General features: G+C 44.8%; 1 protein-coding gene across 4 annotated transcripts in view; it reads left to right on the top strand.

Moving 5' to 3' along the window:
* Window positions 1-6503: 6503 nt before the first annotated feature.
* Window positions 6504-22842, top strand: part of TMEM94 (transmembrane protein 94) — a 51110-nt gene continuing 34771 nt past the window's right edge. For 2 of the 4 annotated variants that reach the window (XM_039716232.1, XM_039716230.1), the window contains exon 1: window positions 19393-19561. In XM_039716232.1, coding sequence (XP_039572166.1) covers window positions 19508-19561 — 54 coding nt within the window. In that variant the 5' untranslated portion in view covers window positions 19393-19507. Of the gene's footprint in view, window positions 6538-14787; window positions 14915-19392; window positions 19562-22842 lie in introns of those variants that run through there. The other 2 variants (XM_039716231.1, XR_005628247.1) reach the window with 2 other exon arrangements.

Genomic DNA, 22842 nt, shown 5'->3' with positions numbered 1-22842 from the left:
AGATGCACATTTCCAGCCTCCAATTAAACCCTTTTTAAGAAATAAACCGTGGCACTGGTTGCTCTCCCCAGCTGGTGTCTGCCAGGGGGGTTTTGGTTACATCCATGCCAAGACCAGAGTACCATCAGAATATTTACCACAACCTCAGACAACCCAGCTTATAAATAGTGTTCTGCAAACATTGCCTGCTAACATTTCCATTATAATTCCATAAGCAGCTTGATAAAGATTGAATTAAATTTGTGCTTTAAACCCTTGGCAAGTTCATTTTCTCATCCTCACAACATTGTCTTTAAGGGGTTTTAACTTATTGCCAGGTTTTGGGGGAAGATGTGAGTTCTTCCCATACTTCATTCAAAACATTGGAATGGGTGGAGAAAAGGAGCATTAGGAACTGAGATGTTACAAATGTTTCAGACATTCTTTCTGAGGATGCAGAAATGATTCATTTAGAAGTGACACCAAGACTGATGAAATCAGAGCTGGATTCCAAGATCACTCAAATCCCCAGTACTTGTTCCTAGAACAGTCCTACAGGATCTCGTGTTTCATGTATGCCCTCAAGATGGGGATTCAGAAGTTCATAGTAGGTTTCTCTAAGTTAAATAACATCTCAAAGAAGTTATAGGAGCTACTTTTAGCTGGACTTGAAAAGCCAGCTATGGCCAACAGCTGCCAGTTGAATGACAGCTACTTCATGGGGCTGCAGCTGCCTGACTGTAAAAGGGCAGTCCTAGAAAATCAAACAAGCAACAAATTTCAGAAATAGCAGAGATTAGAGCGTTACAGAAAGATATTCCTGACTGAGGAATTGCTGAGATGTACTTGCTCACAAACCAATCCATGTAGAATGTTCCCCCAGCTTGCAAACAAGTTAATACTTTATAGAAACACACAACTTATTGTGCAATACTGTGCAGCTTTGCTACAGCAAAAGCCAAAATCCTGACATAGCTGTGAGTAAGGGTGAAACAGGCAGAGACATTGTTTTGCTGAAGGTTCAATTTCAATTTTTTTTTTTTTTTGCAGTCTAGGAATGGCTTGAATGTTCTATGACAGTTGATGATGATAAAATATAATCCAAGATTAGCTCTGAGTATTTTAAGAAGGTAAGAAAAATCCTTGTGTCTGACATTTCTTTTGGATACCTTTTTAAACTTCTCAGAGCAGTCTGGGGAAATAAATGTATGGGTTTTGCTATCAATAGATCAGAGGAATATTTGCTAAAATGGGTCAAGCAGCCACTAAAGGTTTAAAATTGCTGCTTGCAGTAGTCGTGTTAATGCCATGTTCCTAAGGCTGTTCTCCTCAGACATGAGGATCTGTCATCATCAGGAACTACAATACACTACTGACAATTTAAGGAACTTTGTGTTTGTTGCAATGTGGTTTTTTTTAAAGGCATCTGGCACAATAATTGTCATGAAATACATTTATAACATGCACCTTTCTTCCTCTGACGCATTTCCTGCTTTCAAAGAATTGCAGTGTTTTTTAAAAAAATCAAACCCTTGATGGGCTCAGCACATCTGAAGATGCTCCAGATTTCACACTGTGATTCTGCACTGTACTGCTGCAGTTTGTGCAGGGTAACACTCTGAGTGTTGTGTGGAAGTTGTATCTGAGCAGGACACAAAGCTTGCTCCCATGGAAAATGGGACATTCTGCCTCGGGGAATGTGGAATAGATGCAGACAGGCCCTGATCAATTTTCTTCCCAGCTGAAAATTTACAGCCACGAGACTGTTCTGACAGCTGGGGGGACTGCCTGGATAAACACCTCGGTGTGAGATGTGCAGGGATGCAGTGGGTGAGGCACAGGGGGAATGACAGGAATGTAGGCACAGCATGGAGGCAACGGGGAATGCTGGGAATGGGGCTGTTGAGATTTATTGCATTCATATTACCTGCTTGCCTTTTTCTTCCCACATCAACCCATGTTAGCCTCAGTGTGATAATCAAACCAGGGACATTAGCCATAAAATCCAAAACTCTTTAATTTATTACATATTTGGGTCTGTCTTGGAACAAAGTTGCCCCAAACATGCCTGATGCTACCAAAGAGCAACAAATATGACCTGGTCTATGATGAATACCTTGACAATAACCTAACACTGAGGTTGTAAAGTCAGACCACAGACTGAAACAAAACTGCAGGTACCACATACAGACAGAACTGGCAACAAATTCACTTTTTTTGTCAGCTCATATTAAAATGGACACCAAGGATGAGAGTCTACAAGACTTAACTGCTATTACTAGTTCCTCTAAAACCTTAATTCAAGATTTAGGTTTCTGGTCTATAGGATTTCCCCACATGCCCATATTTGGAACATTGTGTGACAGGACTAATTAGGGAATCAGACAGCAAAGCTAAAGAAAAATCCCCGTCCAAATGTGTTTTCTGTGTCTGTGCTTTAGAGAGCAGGACAATGAATGAATTGGGTAACTACTTTGTTGTACATTGGTGAGTCGGTCTCATTTTGATTTGCAGCTTTAGGTTAGCACTAAAGGCAACAATATCAAAGGGATGGAAGAGATGTATGACAGCAGATAATAGATGTGTCCACATATAAATATATAGATATCCATATTCTGCAAACAGGGAAACAGAGGCTTGCCCAAAGCCATACAATAAACCAACACCAGTGTTCAGCAGCATTAGGAACATAATTGGCAGTTTTTAACTTCTGAGCCAGCTGAAACCCTCCTGATGCTCTGCCCTGACTTCTCACACACCCTGAACTGCTATCACAACTGTCTGTCTCTGCAAGTCTGCCCAAGTGCAATCAATAAGTGTTGCTGCTTGTGACCCAGACAGAACAGCTGATCTGCCAGAACAGCTTCACAATTTTACTCATTACAGATCTCAAGAGCACTTGTGAAGCAGTTTAATCACCATGTGAGACAAACAGGGGCTGTTCTGACTTTTATAGACCAGGAGACGAGAAAATTTAAGCTCAAAACTAGCAGAAAAAAGGTCCAAACCAAAACCACCCATGAGTTTTACATTCAAGCAGATTTCTTTCCATACCACCTGTGTTTTTATGGTCACAAAGAAGAAATGACAAGATTTATAAAACTGACTGTGTAGGAAAGGCTGTTCTACCTGGGACCTGCAATAGCTGTCACTGACATTAAGAAATTAAACAATAAAATCAGTTGGGTGGGGTCACCCAGAACTGCTTTAGCTCTGAAAGAGACCTGTAAAAGAGAACCAGATCCAGCTATAGTGTGCCATCCCCCCTTCTTCAGTACAAAAGGACTTCTGCTTTCTTCCTACTCCCAATCCAGTCATCTGTCATTTTCAGTACAGCCTGGAATTGTCAGTTAATTACCTCTCAGTTTGGAGAAAAACAAAGCAGATGCTGCTTATTATGAAAAGGCAGAATCACTCTCTTTTGAAAAATATCTTATCTCTCTTATTTTTTATAATTAGACACTGAATTACATGCAAGTCCCTTATTTATTAAGCAATACACAGGAGCTGGGAAGTAATGTAATTCAGCTAAAATGAAATTCTGCCTTCCCTTCAGCTTTGGTAAAGGTGGTGGTCAACTCAACTACTCATTTTAATTTTTAAGACTCAGTCAGTTTTTGTATCAATCTTCCCCTTTCAATTCCTTTTTCCACTATGCACATTATAATTATAGTCATTTCTTAGCATCCATGTCATGAAACATGCAAGGGGGGGGAATCAGACAGCCACTGCCCGTTCTAAACAATACAAACTATTCTCACTGATTTAATTATATTTAAATTATTTTGCACGACTGTTCAGAAACTCTACTTGTCAAATACTGATTAAAATGCAACTTCAATGCTTTGTCAGAGAGCTTAAAAGACTGTTCAGAAACTCTACTTGTCAAATACTGATTCAAATGCAATGCTTTGTCAGAGAGCTTAACTTAAAAAAAAATAAAAAGGGAAGGAAGATTGGGGGGGGGGGTTTGCATACACTACCTGCTTTAAAGTGGTCCTAGTGAAATTCTCATGTCTGCTCTACCCGCAGCAGGCACCCTGGTGAGGAGTGACTGAAAGGCACATGCAGGGAGGTCAAATAGCTCCTGTGGATGTGCCGGGCTGCACAAGCTGCTCCAGGCTCCAGCTCACAGCAGGCTGAGCCCTGGCTCTGCCCATTTGCTGTGGCCCCAGGAGGAGCCAGCAGATCCCTGTGCTCAGACACAGCAGCATGAAATGAAGATTTGCAGGCTACAGGTTTGAATGATTTCATTTCTGTAAGCTCATTTCCCACCAAAGTTATATAGGAGGCCTTTACATGGTGTAACAACTCTAAGAAATATAAGGATGTGGAGAAAAAAAGCACTCAAGGAATAGTTTAGAAGCTGTTTAGAAGGAAGTATGGGAAGTGATCTTAATTTGCAGGCAAAATGGATTGATTTGTGGTTTTCTCCATATCAAATACTACATTGCTATAGACATCCAGAAGGAATATTACCTTGTTTACCATTCATTCACAGTTCTGCAATATCAAACAACAGAGAGGACGATGACTTGAGCACTGTCCTGTAGACCAGGTCTTTACAGCAAAGTTCTCAGGTCCAAAAATCACACCAGCTTAGTGCCTCCTGAGTGCTTCACAGCATTTGCCTCAAGTTTCCCTCTGTCACCCACTCCTAAAATACATGGGAAAAGTGCTCTCTGGATCCCTGTCCCATTTCTGAATCTGTAGCAACACTGCCCAATTCAGGGGTGCTTCTGCTCCTCCAACCTCCCCTGCAATAATGCATTTTGATGTTCTTCCTTTATTCTCAGCACCCTGCAAGAAGGAGGTCCCTGAGGTGAGTTAGATCAGGTTTACCAAGGAGGAAGGAAAGGCACCAGCACCTTAAAGGTGCAGCCTGTCAGCCCCTGTACATGAACATTTCACTGACAGAAATTCTGCACACACTGTACTTGTGAGTGAAAAACAGGGTTTATTAGAGGCTTGTTTAAAATCCACAGGGAATCTGTGTCAGAGGCAAAACAACCCATGTTCCAGATCTCTGTTCAAGATGTATCTTTACTCTGATCTTTTACTTAAAACCTTCAACTAATTAAGTAGATTTTACTGGGTAGAACTAACTAAGAGGAACTAATGAGATGCTTGGGCAGCACTAAGCACAACTCATGATTTTGTGTTATTGCAGTTGAAGTAGGACATTTATCTCGTTTCCCTTCATTGTACAATCTCTAAACTACACCATCAATTCCCCACATCTACCATTTTGTTTCCTTCTAAGTCACCAAGACCACTTTCAGCATCATTCAGGTGTTGTGGGGGTTTTTTGTTAACCAATTCTAAGGAACTCTTTTGAGTAACAAGCTCAGAAAATCCAGGAATTCTGTTGCCTTGATTCTCCTCACTGGAACTTAAATTGTATTTAAAAGAGCTGAAATCACACCCGTAGATTCCTGCACTGTGTGTATCCAGACACTGTCAAAGTAAACTGTCTCAAAGGTGTATGGAGAAGCTCTCAAGATGCTACATTCTTCAACTGCATCTGCAGTGAAAACAATGCAGAGCTTAAGCTCTTTGTACAAAATTGCAAACAACTGCACCAGGCTTTGGCGTTTGTAGTTCAGCAAGCTAGTCAGGATGAGTTTTGTAACAAAATATCGCACATGGGAACTGCCACATCGCAACTCGGGATAATACGAGCTCTGCAAGGAACTACAGGAATAGGAAAGGAGTTAAAATTGACGGACATACATCTTTTCAATTTACTACGAGTTCACAAGTCAAGCCCCAAATGCCTGCAGGCAGAGGCACAGCAGTGAGACATCTCTGTCACACCTCTGACTTCCTTTCCAGATTCTACAGAGGCTTAGATTTCATGTAAAGATTAGAGGCTGGCTAGGTTTGTGTGCTGGTCCCTGCCATGGTTTCCTGTGCACCTGCACCCTGCGTCCTCCTTCACCTCATGGCTCCCGAGTGTGCCAGTCTGCTGGTTCTCTACGGCAAAAGTGGCTTTTCAGCGGGAGATCTGCAGGTGTCACCCTCCTCTTGCAGGTGTCACCTCCTCCTGCAGCGGCACAACCCCGTAAAAGGGACTCACCTTCTCTCTCACCCCCTTCCCTGGGGCACCCACCACGGCCTGCCATTTACGAGGGCACGGAGCCTCGGGCCACGGACCGCTCTCGGGCCCTCTCCATGCCCTCCCGTGCTCCCTTCACCCCAAAGTCACTTCACTGCCCCTCATTACCGTCCCCACGACGTGTCCCCAGCAGCCTTGGGGTGACCCTTGCCCTGGGTCTCCGCTCCGCCCGCCGCCCCCTCAGCGCTGCCGCCCTTTCCCTTCAGCCTCCCCTCACCGCCGGCCCCGACCCGCCGCCAGGGCGGGTGCTTGGCTTCGCGCGCCCCTCCGTCCCAGCCAATCAGCGTGCAGCATGCGGGCGGCCGCGCGGGCTCCCACCAATCAGACAGCGGCTTCTTGCGGCGGCCCCGAAGCGCCCCCGCGGGCCCCCGGCGCTGGGGCGTCCCGCCTGCCAGTGACCGAGATGGCGGCCCCGGCCCCGGCGGCNCCCGGCGCGGCGGGTGAGTACGGGCCGGGCGGCGGGGCAGGGCCGGGCTGTGGCTCTCTGGGGAGCGTGGCCGGGCTCCCCACCTCCGCCGGGGGCTGCCCGCCACGAGGGGGGAGGCCCGAGGCAGAGCCCGTGGCGGTCCCGCAGCCCCGCGGCCCCGTTGCCCGCAGTTCGCCGGAGCGTTACCCAGCGGCTTGGGAGGAAGAGGAAATTAGGAAAGGACACACAAAAGGCAGTCTAAACACATGATGGCAGCTCAGCGCACCGGCGGCGCTTCTCCCGCAGCTGCGGGACAGGCTCCGGCTGGCAGCGCCACGGAGCATCCCCGGGGCACCGGGAGCATCCCCGGGGCACCGGGAGCATCCCTCGGGGCACCGGGAGCATCCCTCGGGGCACCGGGAGTATCCCTCGGGGCACCGGGGGCATCCCCGGGACACCGGGCTCGGAGCATCCCCGGGGCACCGGGAGCATCCCCGGGATACCGGGCTCGGAGCATCCCTGGGGCACCGGGAGCATCCCCGGGGCACCGGGAGCATCCCCGGGACACCGGGCTCGGAGCATCCCCGGGGCACCGGGAGCATCCCCGGGGCACCGGGAGCATCCCCGGGACACCGGGCTCGGAGCATCCCCGGGACACCGGGCTCGGAGCATCCCCGGGACACCGGGACAATCCCCCGGGATACCGGGCTCGGAGCCAGGCCAGGGGGTGCCCATCAGCCGTGGGTGCACTTGGGGTGGCTGCTTACTGCACTTAAGGTTTTAGCGTCTGGTCCCAAATTGTGGCCTTTAGGAGGTTTTCCAGACTCCTTCCAGCCGGGATAGCGTTTCCTCGCCTTCACTCCTGTGCCTGCTTCATGGCAGTGTTCTGATCAGCAGAAGTTCGTGGCACACTTCGTTTTGTCCCAGACATCCACCTGCTTCAATTCTCAAAAGTTGTGATCCATACAATTCTTTCTATTCGTCCGTTTGGGAGCTTTTCCCTGTCAGGATAACAGAGGCTGTTATTGGTAAGGAAAAGCCTAATGAATCCCCTTTAAAAATGCCATTACATAAAGCAGGAGAAGTTTGTCTTAGATGATCCTATCTACCCAGAAGACAGAGAGAAAGGGAAAACCCATAAACAGGAGTGGAGAGTGTTTTAGTACACATTCAACACCGAGTTTTCACAGGAAATCTTGTGCCATGGAAGAATTTCCTTAAGTTAGCCTTACCAATCTTAAAAGTTACCAAGATAAAGCAGAGACCATAAGCACCCATCCATCTTCCTGAGGCAGCTACCAAGGCATAGATATTTTCATGTTTTCTCAGAAAAGGAAGCCACTAAGGACTGCTTCTTTAAAATCCTATTATTTCCCCCAGCAATTGTAGAATAAACTTCCTAGTTGAACAGAGAGCTCACACACAATGGGACACAATGGAATAGTAGCACATGAGTTCTGTGAAACACTTTAAGTTACTTGGAAATGCAGGTTTCTATGTAAACAAACTGTTACTCAACAGCTGCTGTACTGCATTAATCTACAGGGCTTGCTCAGATGTAGTAAAATTTGAATACCCTAGCAAGCAAACTAAATGTATTTTCCAAGAAACCTGCCTAATATAGACATACATAGAAATAGCTACATGGTGCTGGTTTTGTGCAAGATATGTTTTATTCTTTAGAGAAATGGTTTATATTTCCTATCTTTTAGTCAAGCTTATTGAAAAAAAATTTACATAACGTTCTTCTTAACCATGACCTTTTGAACAAACACCTTGCCAACATTTTTTATCAGATGAGAGGATTAAGATATTAGTGCTTCTAGCCTTGGTCACCAAACAAATCAATATTGGTGCTGCAGGTGGAAGCAAGAAAACAAGCCTTTGTCCTCTAATCTTCACATTTCAGCTCTGTTTACATCTTGGTCTGTCAGGGCCCTGCTCAAATTAGGTGCTGGAAGCCACTGCAGACACTCAGACCAGCCTACCCCAGGCAGAAACACAAATCCCTGGGCTGGGAGGGTTTCTATCCCCCTGTGGCTGGCTGGGGCTGGCCAGGAGCAGAGCCAGAGGCCAGGGGCCAAGAAAACAAGCCTTTGTCCTCTAATCTTCACATTTCAGCTCTGTTTACATCTTGGTCTGTCAGGGCCCTGCTCAAATTAGGTGCTGGAAGCCACTGCAGACACTCAGACCAGCCTACCCCAGGCAGAAACACAAATCCCTGGGCTGGGAGGGTTTCTATCCCCCTGTGGCTGGCCAGGAGCAGGGGCCAGGGGGCATTGGCCAAGAGGGTTGGGTTGAGTTGGCCAAAAGGTTGGCACTGGCCAGAAGGGTTGGGTTGGCCAAAGAGAGTGACCTGCTGGGCAGCATTGTCCTGCACTTAGACCTGTGGGAGCAGGGTTTGCTTTGGATGCTTGGGTTCACATCTGTGATGATCTGTTTGAACACTAAATAGTGCGCTGTGCATCTCTTGAGTGAAGACTTGGGGGAGACTCTTCAGGAGCTGCAGAGAGCTCTGGTTTTCCTTTCACAGCAGAGTGAGGCAGCTCACTGCCCTATTTCTAGACACAGCTCATCCTACCTGTGTCCATCATAAAACCTTTGTGCAGCTTGTGAGAACAGCCAAACACAATCTGTGAAGTGCCTTTGCTGGGTGAGGGCTGTGCTGTGCTTGGAATGGGTGTTTGAGCTTGGTCTGAGTGGCCTTCTCAGGTGCTGAGTCTGCTCTGGGAAACTCCCAGAGAACAGCTTCCCACTGGCACAGTTTATCAAATATCCAGATGGCAAACACTGGTGTTAGAATGCTGTTTGACCTATATTTACTATCAACTATGAATACCACACCTTTATTTAGAATTAAGAGGAAAAGCTGCACTTTTGTCTCTGAATCAGTGTATATTAACAAAAATTGCTAAAAGGTCCTATAAATACAGCACAAGCTTTTTAAATTTTACTTTGTGCCATTTTCTTTCTGTGGTTTTCTAACATTTCAGTATTATTTAATTTTAAATGGAGGCAGTTATACAATCCTGGTTGCAATATCATGATGATGAGTGACAGCTGTCACTTTTGCAGTGAATTCTTCCACAGATTTGCTGTAAAAATTTCTGTTCAAGACATTGTGCCACAACGTCTTGTCTCTGCAGAAACTGTAGAGGCCCTTCCACCTTTCACAATTGTGCCTTTTATTGCATTTTTCACTTTGATCCAGACTCTCTACATGCTGTGACTTTCTGTGGCAGGCACTACCTGAAGCAGAGAAAGTAAAGCCAAGTAAATCCAAGCCTTTTTAACCAAGTAAGGAAAAATGAACACAGCAAATACTCCTTGGATTTACAATACCTTAATTTGTAATGGTATCACCCCCTGTGGAAACAGTAAGGTAGACTAAACTAACTTTATAATTCTTTGATCATATTTCTTTTGATAATTGCTTCTCAGCTCACTAAAATTAAATTAAAACAAAAGTAAGTATTCTTTCACTTGTGGAACATCTTGTTTTATCAGTCTTAATCTTGCAAGTAAACCAAAGGTCCTATTCTTACAAGTGTGCCAAAGCAATTCCCTACTCCCCTTCTCCCTCTCTGTTGCTCAGGTTTCATTTTGGGCAGTGTCTCTCTTTTGAATCAGTCCAATGTGCAAGTCCTGAATTCTGGAGAAAGTAGGAAAGAGTCAGATATTTTTTATTGGAAAACTCTCAGCAAGTAAGGTTTAAACAAAAAGTAATTTCACCTCCAAGAGGCACAGTTTTCAATGGATGACACTCAAAGTTCATTTCAAATTTCATCCTGTTTGTGATTCAGTGCAGAATAGACCTCTCTCTGATTCCTGTCATTTAGGAAGGGAAGCAGAGGCTGTGTGAAATCAGCTCCTGATTCTTCACAGGCAGGCTCAAATGAGATATGTGACTGCTGCTGGGTTGATAATACTTAGCACATACACAAGACTATTTCAGAGGTTCTCACTTTACAGATACTAATAAATTTACTTCACAGTCTCCCTCTGAAGCAGATATGCATATTCCTATCTACAGTCTGGGGTTATTGAGGCAGAGAATGTTTAGCTGGCCCAAATTCTGACAAGTCTTTTTTCACAGGCAGATACTGAAGCCAAGAAGTGTGTCTGCCAGCTCCCTTGCTGTAATTATTCCATGCTCTCAGTGGGTCTCAAAGCAATTGACAGCATCACTTGATGCACCTTTGGAAGGCCATATATCAGCAAATGTGCCCATGTTGCAAATTATCAGGCAGACATCAGCTCCTCATGAGTAGGAAGACCGTATGGTTCTGCTGATATCAAAACAATCAGCTCAAATCAAAGCCATTTTCTCCAAGGCAGCTGCTTTTTTTGGTTATTATCTGTTCCCCCGTGTTTCTATTCTTGGTTGACAGATCAGGCTTCTGTTCTTGAGGAATTCACTTTTGGCAGCAAGAAATGTTCACACTCCCCATAATTTTTCATAGACTAATCTGTGTTAGGAATTTTCAGTAAATAACATGAAAGCATCAGTGATTGAACACTTTAAGGAAAATAGTATCATTAGGTTGATTTATTTTTCTCCCTAAAGACAGCAGCTTCTGAAACACATTTTTCTTTTCAACTGTCTATAGGTTCTATAATTACCTGATCTTTCTTTGTGCTAGTTGTTTTATAAGTTTGGTAGGCAGTATGTCATGCTGTATAGTTTTTTATTAAAATTCAACATTGCTGTCTCATACTGATGGTTAGGTGATTTGAAATCCTTGGAAAATCTGAGCTGTAGTATTTTTTCCTATATAAATACACTGGCTGCATAAGACATTGTTATTCAAGAGATGATCTGGTAAAGAAGAGGATGAGTGGACCCTTGCAAAGTTCTGCTGTCCAGAGGGATGCTTCAAAACACTCGTTGATACTCAGACTGAGCTACAAGACTTGCTCTGTGCTCAGGGCACTTCCAAACTGGAACAAGTTGAGGGGGGATGTGGATGTATTTTTCCAATTTAAAAAGGATATCAGACACACATGGCAACCCAGGCACAGAACTCACTCAATCATGTAAAATAGAGATATTCTAAAGTGGGTTGCAGACTTCTCCCCATTGCCTGGGTTTGGCACACAGGACTTCCAGACAGTTGGCTTGCTGTTAAACATTGGATTATTTGGTGAACCCTATCCTGGGTTTCACTCTTGCCCAATGATTTGGAAATGTATCTCAGGCTGAATGCAACATGATGACACTTGAACACCACATCCAGCCATTCCCAAGTTTCACAAACTGCTCTAGGCTTGAAAATCCCGAGGAGAATGCAGTGTGCTGGGAAAGTGGAAGGGGTAAACTGGCTGCACTGGGAGTGTGTGGTGTCTGATCAGAGCAGCCACAGCTTCAGGCATCTCTGATTGTCTGCAGCTGAATATTTGACACCCTCCAACATGTCCCAGCAAAGCAGTCCCACTTCATTTCTGTCCTGCAGAGTGTAACATGTCGAGGTGACTAATTACCCGGGCAGACAGAAGGGAGATAAGAACAGGGAGGACAGAAGGAAGCAGATATTCCAGTGTGGAATAGCAGTGCACAAAACTAGGACAGGTCCAGAGTGTGGAGAGTCCCTGAATCAGAGTAGGGATGGAGGTGGGAATTGCAGGAGTCCCTGAAACACAAGGACCTTGCAGGGTGAGTGGATGCACAGCTCTGCAGATTTGCAGGCTGCCTCCAGAATTTATTAAGTTGCTGTAGCCTCAGCGTGTGAAGCTATTTCCTGAGTGTTTGCAAGACCTCTGTAATGCATGTCAGGTGTTTAGTTGGAATGACAAAATTCTTGCTGTTTTATTTTGATTGATTCTGCATTTAAAAGAAAGCATGCAAATCACATCTTCAAGGACTTCAGTGCCAGTCCAGGTGCAGAAATTGAGCAAGGTTGATTCCTCATCCTAGCTTGTCTTTGCTATTGGCTTCAGTTATCCCACTACTAAGATATACTAACCTGTCTGGGGTTAGCTGTGTTTGGAATTTTTGGTTCTAAATGAAAACCCTTTTTAAAAGTTGGAAAATTAAACATTCTCCATGTTCTCTGTATCCAGATTGGCACAGGAAAGACTTGCCTTCTTGCTTTCTCTGTGTGAAATGTCTGCAGTCTACCACTGCTGGTACCTTAAATTAGGGATGTGAGAAAAACTAAACTGCTTCTGGGCTGGTTAGTGTGTTCAAATTTTGGAGAAGCCCTGAACATGTACGATGATGAAGCAGTGCTTTGTGCACCACTGATTATTTTCACAAGCTCATGTTATGTTGTCCATTACAGCTTTTGGGTTTCTCTAAACAGGAAATATGCACTCTTTCCAACCAATCCTTTGTATTTTTAACACTGTTGGTGTGTTTCCTGCTTCCTAGCACTGAAGGACTCCAGGGTGGTGTTCCTAAGCATGCAGATGATGTGCTGTGAACTTTAGGGAATGGCGTGTTTTGCATTCAGGATCACATTTCAGTTTGCTGCCAGAAGCAGAATGTCATTGAGGGCAGTGCAGAAATTCTGCCTCCTGCCCAGCTCAGCCTCCTGCCCTCTAGCCATAGCCACCCACCCTTGGTGGATGCTTTTGAAATCCAGATCCAGACAGAAATTCAGGCTCTTAGCTGTGTTTGAACAAGTGAGAGCATGGTGCATAAGTCTTTCTGTAGATCAACTAATAAATCTTACCTTGGAGGGGACTAAAAAGAAAGATCGTGGATTTATCTTGGTCCTTTTATTGTTAGTGACCGTTTTCTCCTTAAAATCATCTTGTCTTGCCTTCCCTTATACAGAAGTCACTCTCAAATTAAAGGTAAGATACTAAGGCTCTAAACTGCTGTGTGCAAACACACAAAAGTACTTTTTCCTCCTTCTCACTCCTGGCCCTTTGCTGGGAGCTCTTTGTCAGCTTCACTCCAGTAACTTTGTCTGATCTTCTCTTTGCAGTTGCTAATTGGCCTGGCAGGGATATGAAGTGACTGAAAATAACTTTATTCCCTCATTGTGTGCACATTGAAAGGGTCACAGAACAGAAAAGTAGGGCAGAGTCCAGACTGGCTCATGCCTAGCAGCCAGAAAATGGCACTTGAAGGTGCTGGTTGTGGTTCTGCAGGCAGGGCTTTGATAACCAGCACTCTGAATATTGAATGCCTGCTCCTTCTCCCCCAGAATGCAGGTGCAGGATTGCCTGCAGGAGAGGAAATACTGATATCTAACTGCAGAGTGGCTTTCTGAGTAAGCTTTTTGATGCCTTTTGTTTTCTTTGAGGTTATGCAGCATTGTCAGAGCTGTGCTGTAGGTGTCTGCCACAAGGATGGACTCTCCAGAATCCTTCTGTGAAGAAGGCAGTGTTGTATAAACCAGGGTGGTAAATCTCAGCTGGCAAAGGCCAGTCCTGCTGTATCTAGGAGGTGTGTGGGTGGTTTGGGTTGATTTGCATATTTAGCTGCTTCCTTGTTTATTTGGACTTAGGAGAAGGATATGTCCAAGCCCTGAGCTTCTGTGTGAGATTAAAAAATAGAATCAGGAATTATTAATCAACAGAAGGACTTTTCCAAAACAATCATAGCACAGTCTTATAGTGTCGTGTTGTGTTTATATGTAAGACAGTCCTCTGGAGGAATGTACACCAGAAAAGACATTCTGTGGAAGGAGAACAAATTTGTGCCATGGGAAGTAGAGGGTGAGCTAGAAGAAGGATGTGAATTGCAGAGTGGCTTCCTACCTCAATTCTGTTAGAGTCCCACTTGCTGAAAAGAGAAAAGGCCTAGATCTGTGGTCATCTGGCAATATTTTTAGGAGTTCTGGCCTACTTACTGGTATCAGATCCATGCTCAGCCCAGCAGCACAGCCTTGTCAAAGGTTGTATGTGAAGTTCAGCAAATGGAAGAATCATTCTTGCCGTCCATTAGAGATTAGCTGGACAAAGCTCCTGGTAGATAAGAGTAACAAGACAAACAGCCGTGGGTGACAGCTTGCTCCAGCACCTGGTGGAATCCAGGCTTTGTCAGCCTTTTTTGGAGGCTTGCCCAAAAGCCTGTCAGGACTATAGTCATACTCTTACTCTGCACTGCAGGGAACTTAATTCACCTGTGCATGTCAGATTTTGGGGAAAGTTAAACTAACTTAACTTCAGAGTTATGGGGTGGGTTGATGCACTATTAGAAGGATTTTCATCTCCCTAGTTTTCCTTCTTTTAAAGACAAATCCTGTAATTTGAATTTTGTGAATTTCATCACTTTCTTATCCTAAAGGAAGCAATGTGGGAGACTTGATTGCTTCCCCTTCTGTTTCTACAGATGGTGATGTGGTAAATGTAGCCAAGCCCTTCTCTACCTAGGAGACATTCTCCCCTGAGGAGCAGCCCCCTTTTGCTGGACATGCTTACAGAACTGCACAGCCATGGACCTCAAGGAGAAATGTCAGGTAGGTTTTCTAATAACAGTCATACCCTGCTTAAGTGTTGAGTATTTTTAAACGTCTTTATTATTTTGGGTCAAGATTCACACGGTGGCATTATGATGTAGTGGTATCGTCCATGGTTAGTATGGAAATTGAGAGTTCTGTCATCTTCACATCCCTGTGTCAGCAGAGAAATCCTTTGTAGGGTGGAGAGTGAGGCACCACAGTGGAGCAGTGCAGGTGGGATGTCCTCTGTCACTGTGCTGTGTCTCTTCTGTGCTCTAAGCTGGAGCTCCATTCCCATGGACACTCAGCTTGGCTTTACTTGAAAGGCTGAATTCACTGAAAAATTTTTAAATAAACCAGGGCAATGAAATCATCTGAGTCCAGTTTTGCTGATGGTAACTTGGGATCTCAGCCAGCTCTGGTGAAAGAACAGTCTTGGCTTTTCTCTCTGGTGTCACTTTCCCCTCCACATCGTGAGCTTTTGTCTGTTGGCTGTCTCTGTTTCCTCTGTGCATCCCTTCCTTGCTGTTTTGTTTGCAGGGTGAGGAATGGTTTTGTTCATTAGTGAAGTACCTGTTAGGGACTCACCTAGACCAAAAGACACTGCAGCAATGTAAGTGACTTTTAAAGGGCAGTTTTTCACATCAGCTGTGGCATTTGCCTACTCAACTTCTTCTTTGCTGGGTTTCTGCTCTGAGCTGTGCTGGACCAGGCTCACTCCTGCCCCAACCTCTTGGTTCTGGAGTGCTCAGAGAACATCTTTGACCTGTGTTGTTTTATACCAAATTGCTTTATTACCATGGAGTTAACATTCTAATGAGGACAATTATCTACTTGTTCTCTTGTTAATGACGTCATGGGCTAATCTGGTATTGATCATTTTAAGAGATGATGCAATTACCACTGTTTGGAGGGGTGTGTTCTACATAGGAGGGAGCAGGGCATAGCGGGGACACTTCCACTGTAGGTCACTATATTTGCACTTCCACTGTAGGTCACTATATTTGCACTTTCACTGTAGGTCACTATATTTAGCTCACCTTTCTCATATGACATTCTTCACTGTACAGTGCAGGAGGATCATATCAAATTGCTGGGACAGTATTGTAATAGACCTTTAAAAGGCATATTAGGAAGGTGTCCTGACAAGGAGGTTACAGGGGGAATAATGGTGTTCTCAAGTCCTAACCTCCTCTCCTGACTTGTTGAAATTTTTTCTCCTTCCTTTCTAAACAGGTATTAAAACTGAAGGCAAGAGATCACCACAGTCTTTTAAATGTGAATTAAAAATACCCACAGATATATAAAGCTACATTTTACAACTTACTTTGTTTGAATTCTGAGGAAAGACCATGATTTTATACTTGTTAGCAACCCCAAGCAGGGGGCCTGGAACTAGATGATCCTTAAGGTCCCTTTCAATCCAAACCATTTTGTAATTATAATTTGGTGCTAAGGAATTTGCTCCTTTTTTTTTTTTTTATAATACTGCAGATCCTCGTTCCACCCCATCTAAGGTGGAATCCATCTTCCTTCCCAAAGTGAAGAACTTGGACACATACACCATGATAAGGGAACAAATTAACCTGCTTTGTAACCTCACCAGTAAGTTTGATGTGCTAGGTTTATTTTAAAATGCTAAAAATAAAATGAACACATGTGAAAACATCAGCCCCAAATCTGGCTGGAAGCACTCCCTTCAATGCATGTGTATGTGATGGAGAGTTAGCACTCCTGGAGCAGGAGAGGTGCTCAGAGCACTGCTGCAGCACAGACATCTGTCACTCAGATGAGAGACTTGTCCTCTGGCTCCAGTTGGCTGATAAGTTCCCTTGTCAGGCATGGCTGAGGATCAGTTTGTCAGGTGTAATGCAGGCTGCCTTCCAGTTTTTGCCAGAAGCCAGACACCACAGAGAAAGGCAGAGAGTATTCTTCTCAAATTAAATGTGTTCATATCTTGTTCTTTCTCCTTCTCCTCTGACTTTTTAATTTTCGGTGTGTTTCTGAAGTGAATTTAATCCTTGTGAAAGGTGCCAGAATCTCTGCTCTAGGACCACTCAGCACACACTGAGAAAGCAGCACTGATTGCTACAGAACAGTGGGAGGCTCCTGAGTTTGTGTTGCATTAGACAGAGGCTGGATTTGCAGCCACACAACTAATAAAAATTATTGACATCATTCATTCCACAGTTACCCCTAACAACTGAGCTGTATTGTCCCAGTGTAATTGCTGCAGCCTGGATTCAGCCCTGTGCCTCCTGGCCAGAGCCTGGAAACGTGTTCAGGGAGCCTGTGCTGTGCTCACATCACTCCACTCTTGGTCCTTGTTCCAGGCTGCCTAACAACAGCTACAGTCCTACCTTTGGACTGAAAAGCAGCCCAAGTCCTTTGGCATTTCTCATCCTGCCAGTGACCATGTCTCTGTGTTTATTCCCTGCTGTTCTCTAAAAGCTCAGCTCTTCTTCCAAAGGCTTTTTCACAAACTGATCCTTTTTCCACAGGCGTCTCTCATTTATGCTGCAGATTTTGTATAGGTCAGTCCCTGCCTTTATGCTCAGCCTTCTATTCCAGTACCCACTGTATCTTCAGATCCCAAGTTTTTGTCTTCTGCTCTTTCATTATATTATTTAATGCACAAGTGTATATCCAAATGCAATTTCTGATGCCAGTTGATATCAGAAGGAAGCTAGATAGTACAAATTACTGCCAGCAAGGTCTCTTAGCAGTCGGGTGAACAAGGAGCAGCAGTTTTATCCAGTGCCATTTGTGTCCATGACCAAAGCTGGAGTTTTGAGGTTGGGACCTCTAACTGCATGAAGCACAAGGATTCTTTCTGGTATTGCACAAGCAAGTTGTTGTATTCACTTTCATTTGAGTCTCCAAAAGGTACAAAGCCATGGGAAGCAGATCAGCAAGCACTGTAATAAAGATGTCTTGCAAGCATATTGTGAGGGTTTATCCACTCTTACCCAGTCTTGTTGTTGATCTTTTCTTTTTTGTCTCCTTTTTTCTTTGTGTTGAAAGGAGTAGATGAGTAGTTCCTTAACAGGCAGGAAAGAAAAATTGTGCCATTAGGACGTTTTCTTGTTTTTTTCAGTATGAAATTGTTGTCTTGGAAACAAAATGCCCTACAGAAGGATAAAGGATGTTTTGCCTCTTTCTCTGATCTGCTTTCTCCTGAAGTTACATTAAATAATTACAAAGTGTCTGCTTCCCTTCAGCTTTGGCTCTGGGAGCTTTGTGAGATTACACACCCGTGTGTAACTCAGTGCCAACACACTAGTGATAACCAGGCCAGGTGTTTATTGTGAATATTGAGGCCATTTAATCTCTGCCCTTCTTGCTTAAAACACAGAATATGGGCTGTGCCTAATGATGCATTTGAATCTCAGGAAAGGAAAGGAAAGGAAAGGAAGAGCTTGTCCAGGTGGGGTAGATGAGTCCAGACACTTGAACGTGGTCTTCAGAGCTGCACAATATGCTGAGACTGGAAGCCTTGGCTTGTCCTGTTGGTACCAGGCAGTTGTAACCCTTGGCAAGCTATTGAGGTGGTGCTTGACTGGGCCAGTTCTTTACCCTTTCTGTGTGGAATGAAAGCAATTGTTTTAGTGATTGCTCTGCAGAACTAGGAAGCCCCAGACAGAATTAGGACAGCACTGAAGTAGGAGCTAAATAAAAACTCACTTATAAAGGTGCATCCCTCCAACAGTGGGAAGGAAACATTTCTGCAAAAGATGAGAATGAGAGAGAAGGCTCATTCCTTCTTCACCTTTCTATACCACCGTTGTTTTTCCACCCAGCCCTTCCCTGTCTACACTTATCCTTTGCCTCCTGTGTGCCCTTTGCCTTCTTTGCCTGCCCAGGTAAATGTGGAGCCCCAGGCATGGCTATGGTGAATTTATGTGCACTTATTAGTTCAGATTGTGTGGCTCAGGATGAATATGGGATGCTGAGAGTGGCTTTTGCAGCATTCTTTATCAACAAGAGAACACTTCAGCTGGGACCTGTAACCATCTCAACTTGTTTAAATAGCAAATACTTGTATTTTTTAATTGAGCTTGAATCCAAAGCTGAGGAGTCATCTGTGGGGCAGTTAGTATTCCAGGGTCTCTTGGTCTTTTTCCATGCCTACTCAGGTGTTCCTGTAGTGTATTTTATAGCACTTTGTCCTACCTAATTTGCCATCTGCTTTTGCACAGACCCCTGTCTGTCAGCATCATTCCTTCCTGTGCATGCATACGCAGCTCTGCAGGCAGTGAGCCCAGGGATCCTCGCTGTGTCGGCTCCATCTGATGAATGAACCATTCTCACAGACATCTGGTGCTATCCTGGGCAAACTTTCTTCCTTCTCTGCTTTTTTCTCCCCCTGTTTCCATCCCTCATCCTCCCTCATCCCCCACCCCCATCCGCCGCCTCCTTGCTGGATCTGCAGCGTGACTGGGAGCAGGCTGAATTAATCAGCAGACTGGTGCTTCACTCTGCTGCTTCTGTCTCATTCTCTGCAGCGCTGGGCTCTGCACAATCTTGCTCCCTCTCCCTCTTTGCTCTCTCATTTTTGGAGAGCAGCAGAAGTGCGAGTTGCTGGGGAAGTGGTGCAGGAATTCAGCCCAGATGCTCTTCAAGCAGGCTGATCTCTGGATCCCCCACCAAGGCAAATGCCGCAAAGTAAGTTCCTCTCCCTTAACATTTAATTTCAAAATGGCTTTCCCTGTCTCCCTCCCCAGTCTGCATCCTGCCTGATGTGATGGGGCATGAAGAGCTTTGAGGTTTTGGGGGAAGGAGGTTATGGCAGGACATGAAACAGAGAGCGATGATTTTAGCTGGGGAATAGCTTGTTTTTGGCAGTGACAGGGAAGAGAAACTGTTTTAAACTGCAGTTTTAACCCCAGGACCAATAGGAAGATCCACACAGGATTTTAGCTGCTGACTCCTGCTCTGCTGCCCCTCTGCTTCATGGCTTAAATTTGACTGTTGCTTCTATAGGCTTTGATCTGTAACTGTTGAACCTCCTCATCCCTGTGGGATCTGTCTGGCAGTGTACCTGCCAGGCTGGATCATTGCTTTGGTCCCAAAGTCTTCAGCTGAAGAGGATGGGAAAGAAACTATCAAGGGGATGAAAGATGTACTGAAGTTCTGTGGATTTCTGGGCATTGCTGGCCTCTGGTGGGGGGGCATTAGCATTCCCTGGAGGGAGCTCTGCACTGGCATAGAGGACTGCTGTGTGTTGAAGCCAGGATAAACACAGACTTCTAACTGCTCTCTGAACTTGGAGGAGTAATTCAACTGGCTAAATTACAGTAATTAAAGCTTAATAATTGTGTAGTGCTTCAAAGTGGTGCATAAACCCTGTCTCTTCCTGCCAGCAGCCTGGTGGGACAGGTAACTGTGGTTGGGGATTTGTTGCTCCAAACAGGAATGAAGGGATGGACAGAGGAATGTACAATTCCAAATTGGGCTGTTTCCTGGGGAGCATCTGCCTCTTTCTCTGCTGCTGGGGAGAAGCAAAGTGCTGGGCTTTGCATTACCTCTGTAGGAAGGTTGATTGTGCCTGTTGGCATCTTTTCTCCGTGCTTATATGGAGAGCATAAAATGTGGATGCTGTTGCATGGATTAAAATGGACCCTGTGCACAGCATCAGTGATTCAGGCTGGCGAGTGCTGCTTTGGCCACATCTCAGAGCTCTGTGCTCCTGGAACTCTGTGTTTCTGCAGGGGGAATGTGCAGGCCCTGTTAGTGAGCCTCAAAGCATCCACACTGGAGCCCCTGCAGGCACCCAGTTACCCAACTGGGGGGGTTCTTTTGTCCAGGGCCAGCGGGAGCTCTGGGCTGCCTTTCATCCTGGGCTGCATGGGGCAGGGAGGAGACAGTTGCTGCCTACTGCTCTCTCCATTAACTTGGGCACTGCTGTGCTGAAGACTCTGCTTGTTTCACTTGATTTGAGACCACCAACAGCTAAGCTGAGGCTGCCAAGCTCACGTCAGGTGCATTCAAAGCAAGTTTAATAGCTGTGTTCCTCATGCCTTCTGGTGCTTTTCCCAGCATGTCCAGGTTTAAAGGCAGTGGTTCCCACAGAGCATGGTCTGCTTGGTGGAGCTGCGTGAATTGGGCAGATATCAACATACATTTATTTTTCCTGAGCTTTCCAGTAGCATTCTGGTGGGCTGGTGAATGTTATAATCTTCTCAATCACAACAGTTGGTGGGAAGTCAGTAGCCCCATCATAGGATGAGAAACTAAGGCACAGAGGAGTATCTGATATTTCCACTGTCATGCAGAAACCAGTGGCAGCAGGAATTAGAGAATCCAGCTGTCCTGACAGTCCAGAGTCTTAATCAAAAATTCATCCCATGCAATAGGAATGTGTTGGGGGGGATGATTGATGTAGCTAGAGAAACATTCTTGGTCACTAGAGAAGCATTCTTGCCTGGACTCAGGGAGTCTGATCTCTTAGAAAAAATAGCCAGGAGAGCACCAAGAAAGACAGAAAACAAGACTGGGACCAAAGATGGGGTAATAAAGGGAAGTTTCTGCCCAGACTGACTGATGGATTGGCTCTGCTGGTTCCATCTGTGTCACTCTGTAGCAGGGATGAGCCATTTCAGGCAATCTGAGCACTCAGCAGCTGCAGGTATCCAGGAGCTGCAGCATCCTGACGGGTGACGTGCTTCAGAACAAGAATAAATCCCTCTAACACTAGGCTGCTGTGTGAAATGCTACCCCAAGAAATTGTGTGTTGTCATATATTTGATGTCTGTAATCCTTTCTGATCAGACCCAAACCCCCACTTTGTGCCATATTGTGACTTACCCTAAACAAGAATTCGACTTACAGTAATAAATGCAAATATATTTGGTGGAGTTACTCCTTATTGTGTGTTTTTGAAGCTGTGAATAATGCTTACATTTCAGGAGGTGTAATCCCTGAAGTAGATTAATCACCTACAAAGTGTCATTGTTAAATTAAAAACTGCCTTCTTTTTCTGCTAAGGAATGCAAAATAGCTCTCAGGAAAAGGAAGAACATTCTGCTGCCCAGTTTCCCACCTCCAACTGTTCAGATCTGAAAAGCAATTGAGTAGAGGTGTTATAAAAGGAGCCTAGTGAGTGCAGCCTGGAAAGAGGGAAACAGTCTGACAACTGCCTTGCAGGGATTTTCCACCACTCTGAATCAGAAGGGTGGATCTGCAGTCTATGAGAATTGAAACTTGTAGCAAATATTTAATATTCTGTTCATTTATTTGCTTAAACAGTCTTTGTAAAGGCAGTTACACTCAAGTGTACAGCAGTCTTGGTGAGAATCCCTTATTCTGCAAGGGACTGAATCCACAGAGGATGGAGGATGATGATTCAACCCACTTTGTTCTGGAAAGCAAGGAATATATTTGTGTTCCTGTATTATTAAAAAAAATATTTGGCACATATTATATCAACATTTACTGGTACAACAAATAAATATGGATGTGTAATGGCTGTGAGAAAATATAAGAGGACTTAAATCTATTGATATTTTGAGTCCATTTCTCTGTACACGTTTTGGGATCTACTTCTTTGTTCCTCTGGAAGGAAGCTGCAGGACCTCTGTCTTTCATCAGGTAGCAGAGAGTGTGAGATGGCTGATAAACTTTTAAGGTAATTTTAAACGGCTCTATGTGTAAAAGAACAAGATGGAATTTTAGGAAGAGAGCTCAGTGATGAATTTGTGTGAGGATGAAGGTGGGCTGCAGGAAGCAGACATGGGTAGGTAGTGTTGCTCGGGAACAACTTCATGTTGTGGGAGGAAAAATCAGAAAATAACCACTCTTTTCCTACCTATCAGCCTGAAAATGCTCCTGCAACCCCCGAGGAAGGCAAAGAGAACCCATGAGCCAGGCAAGGCTATGGATTTAAAAAGCTCCTTGGTATTTGACAACTTATTTACTCCTGTCAAACTGTGGGGGGTAAACTGAAA

The sequence above is a fragment of the Passer montanus genome, unplaced genomic scaffold, assembly GCF_014805655.1.
Source record: "Passer montanus isolate IOZ18808 unplaced genomic scaffold, ASM1480565v1 scaffold35, whole genome shotgun sequence".
Classification (NCBI taxonomy): domain Eukaryota; kingdom Metazoa; phylum Chordata; class Aves; order Passeriformes; family Passeridae; genus Passer; species Passer montanus.
The sequence above is the reverse complement of the archived record's forward strand: the minus strand, read 5'-3'. Positions and strand labels throughout refer to the sequence as shown.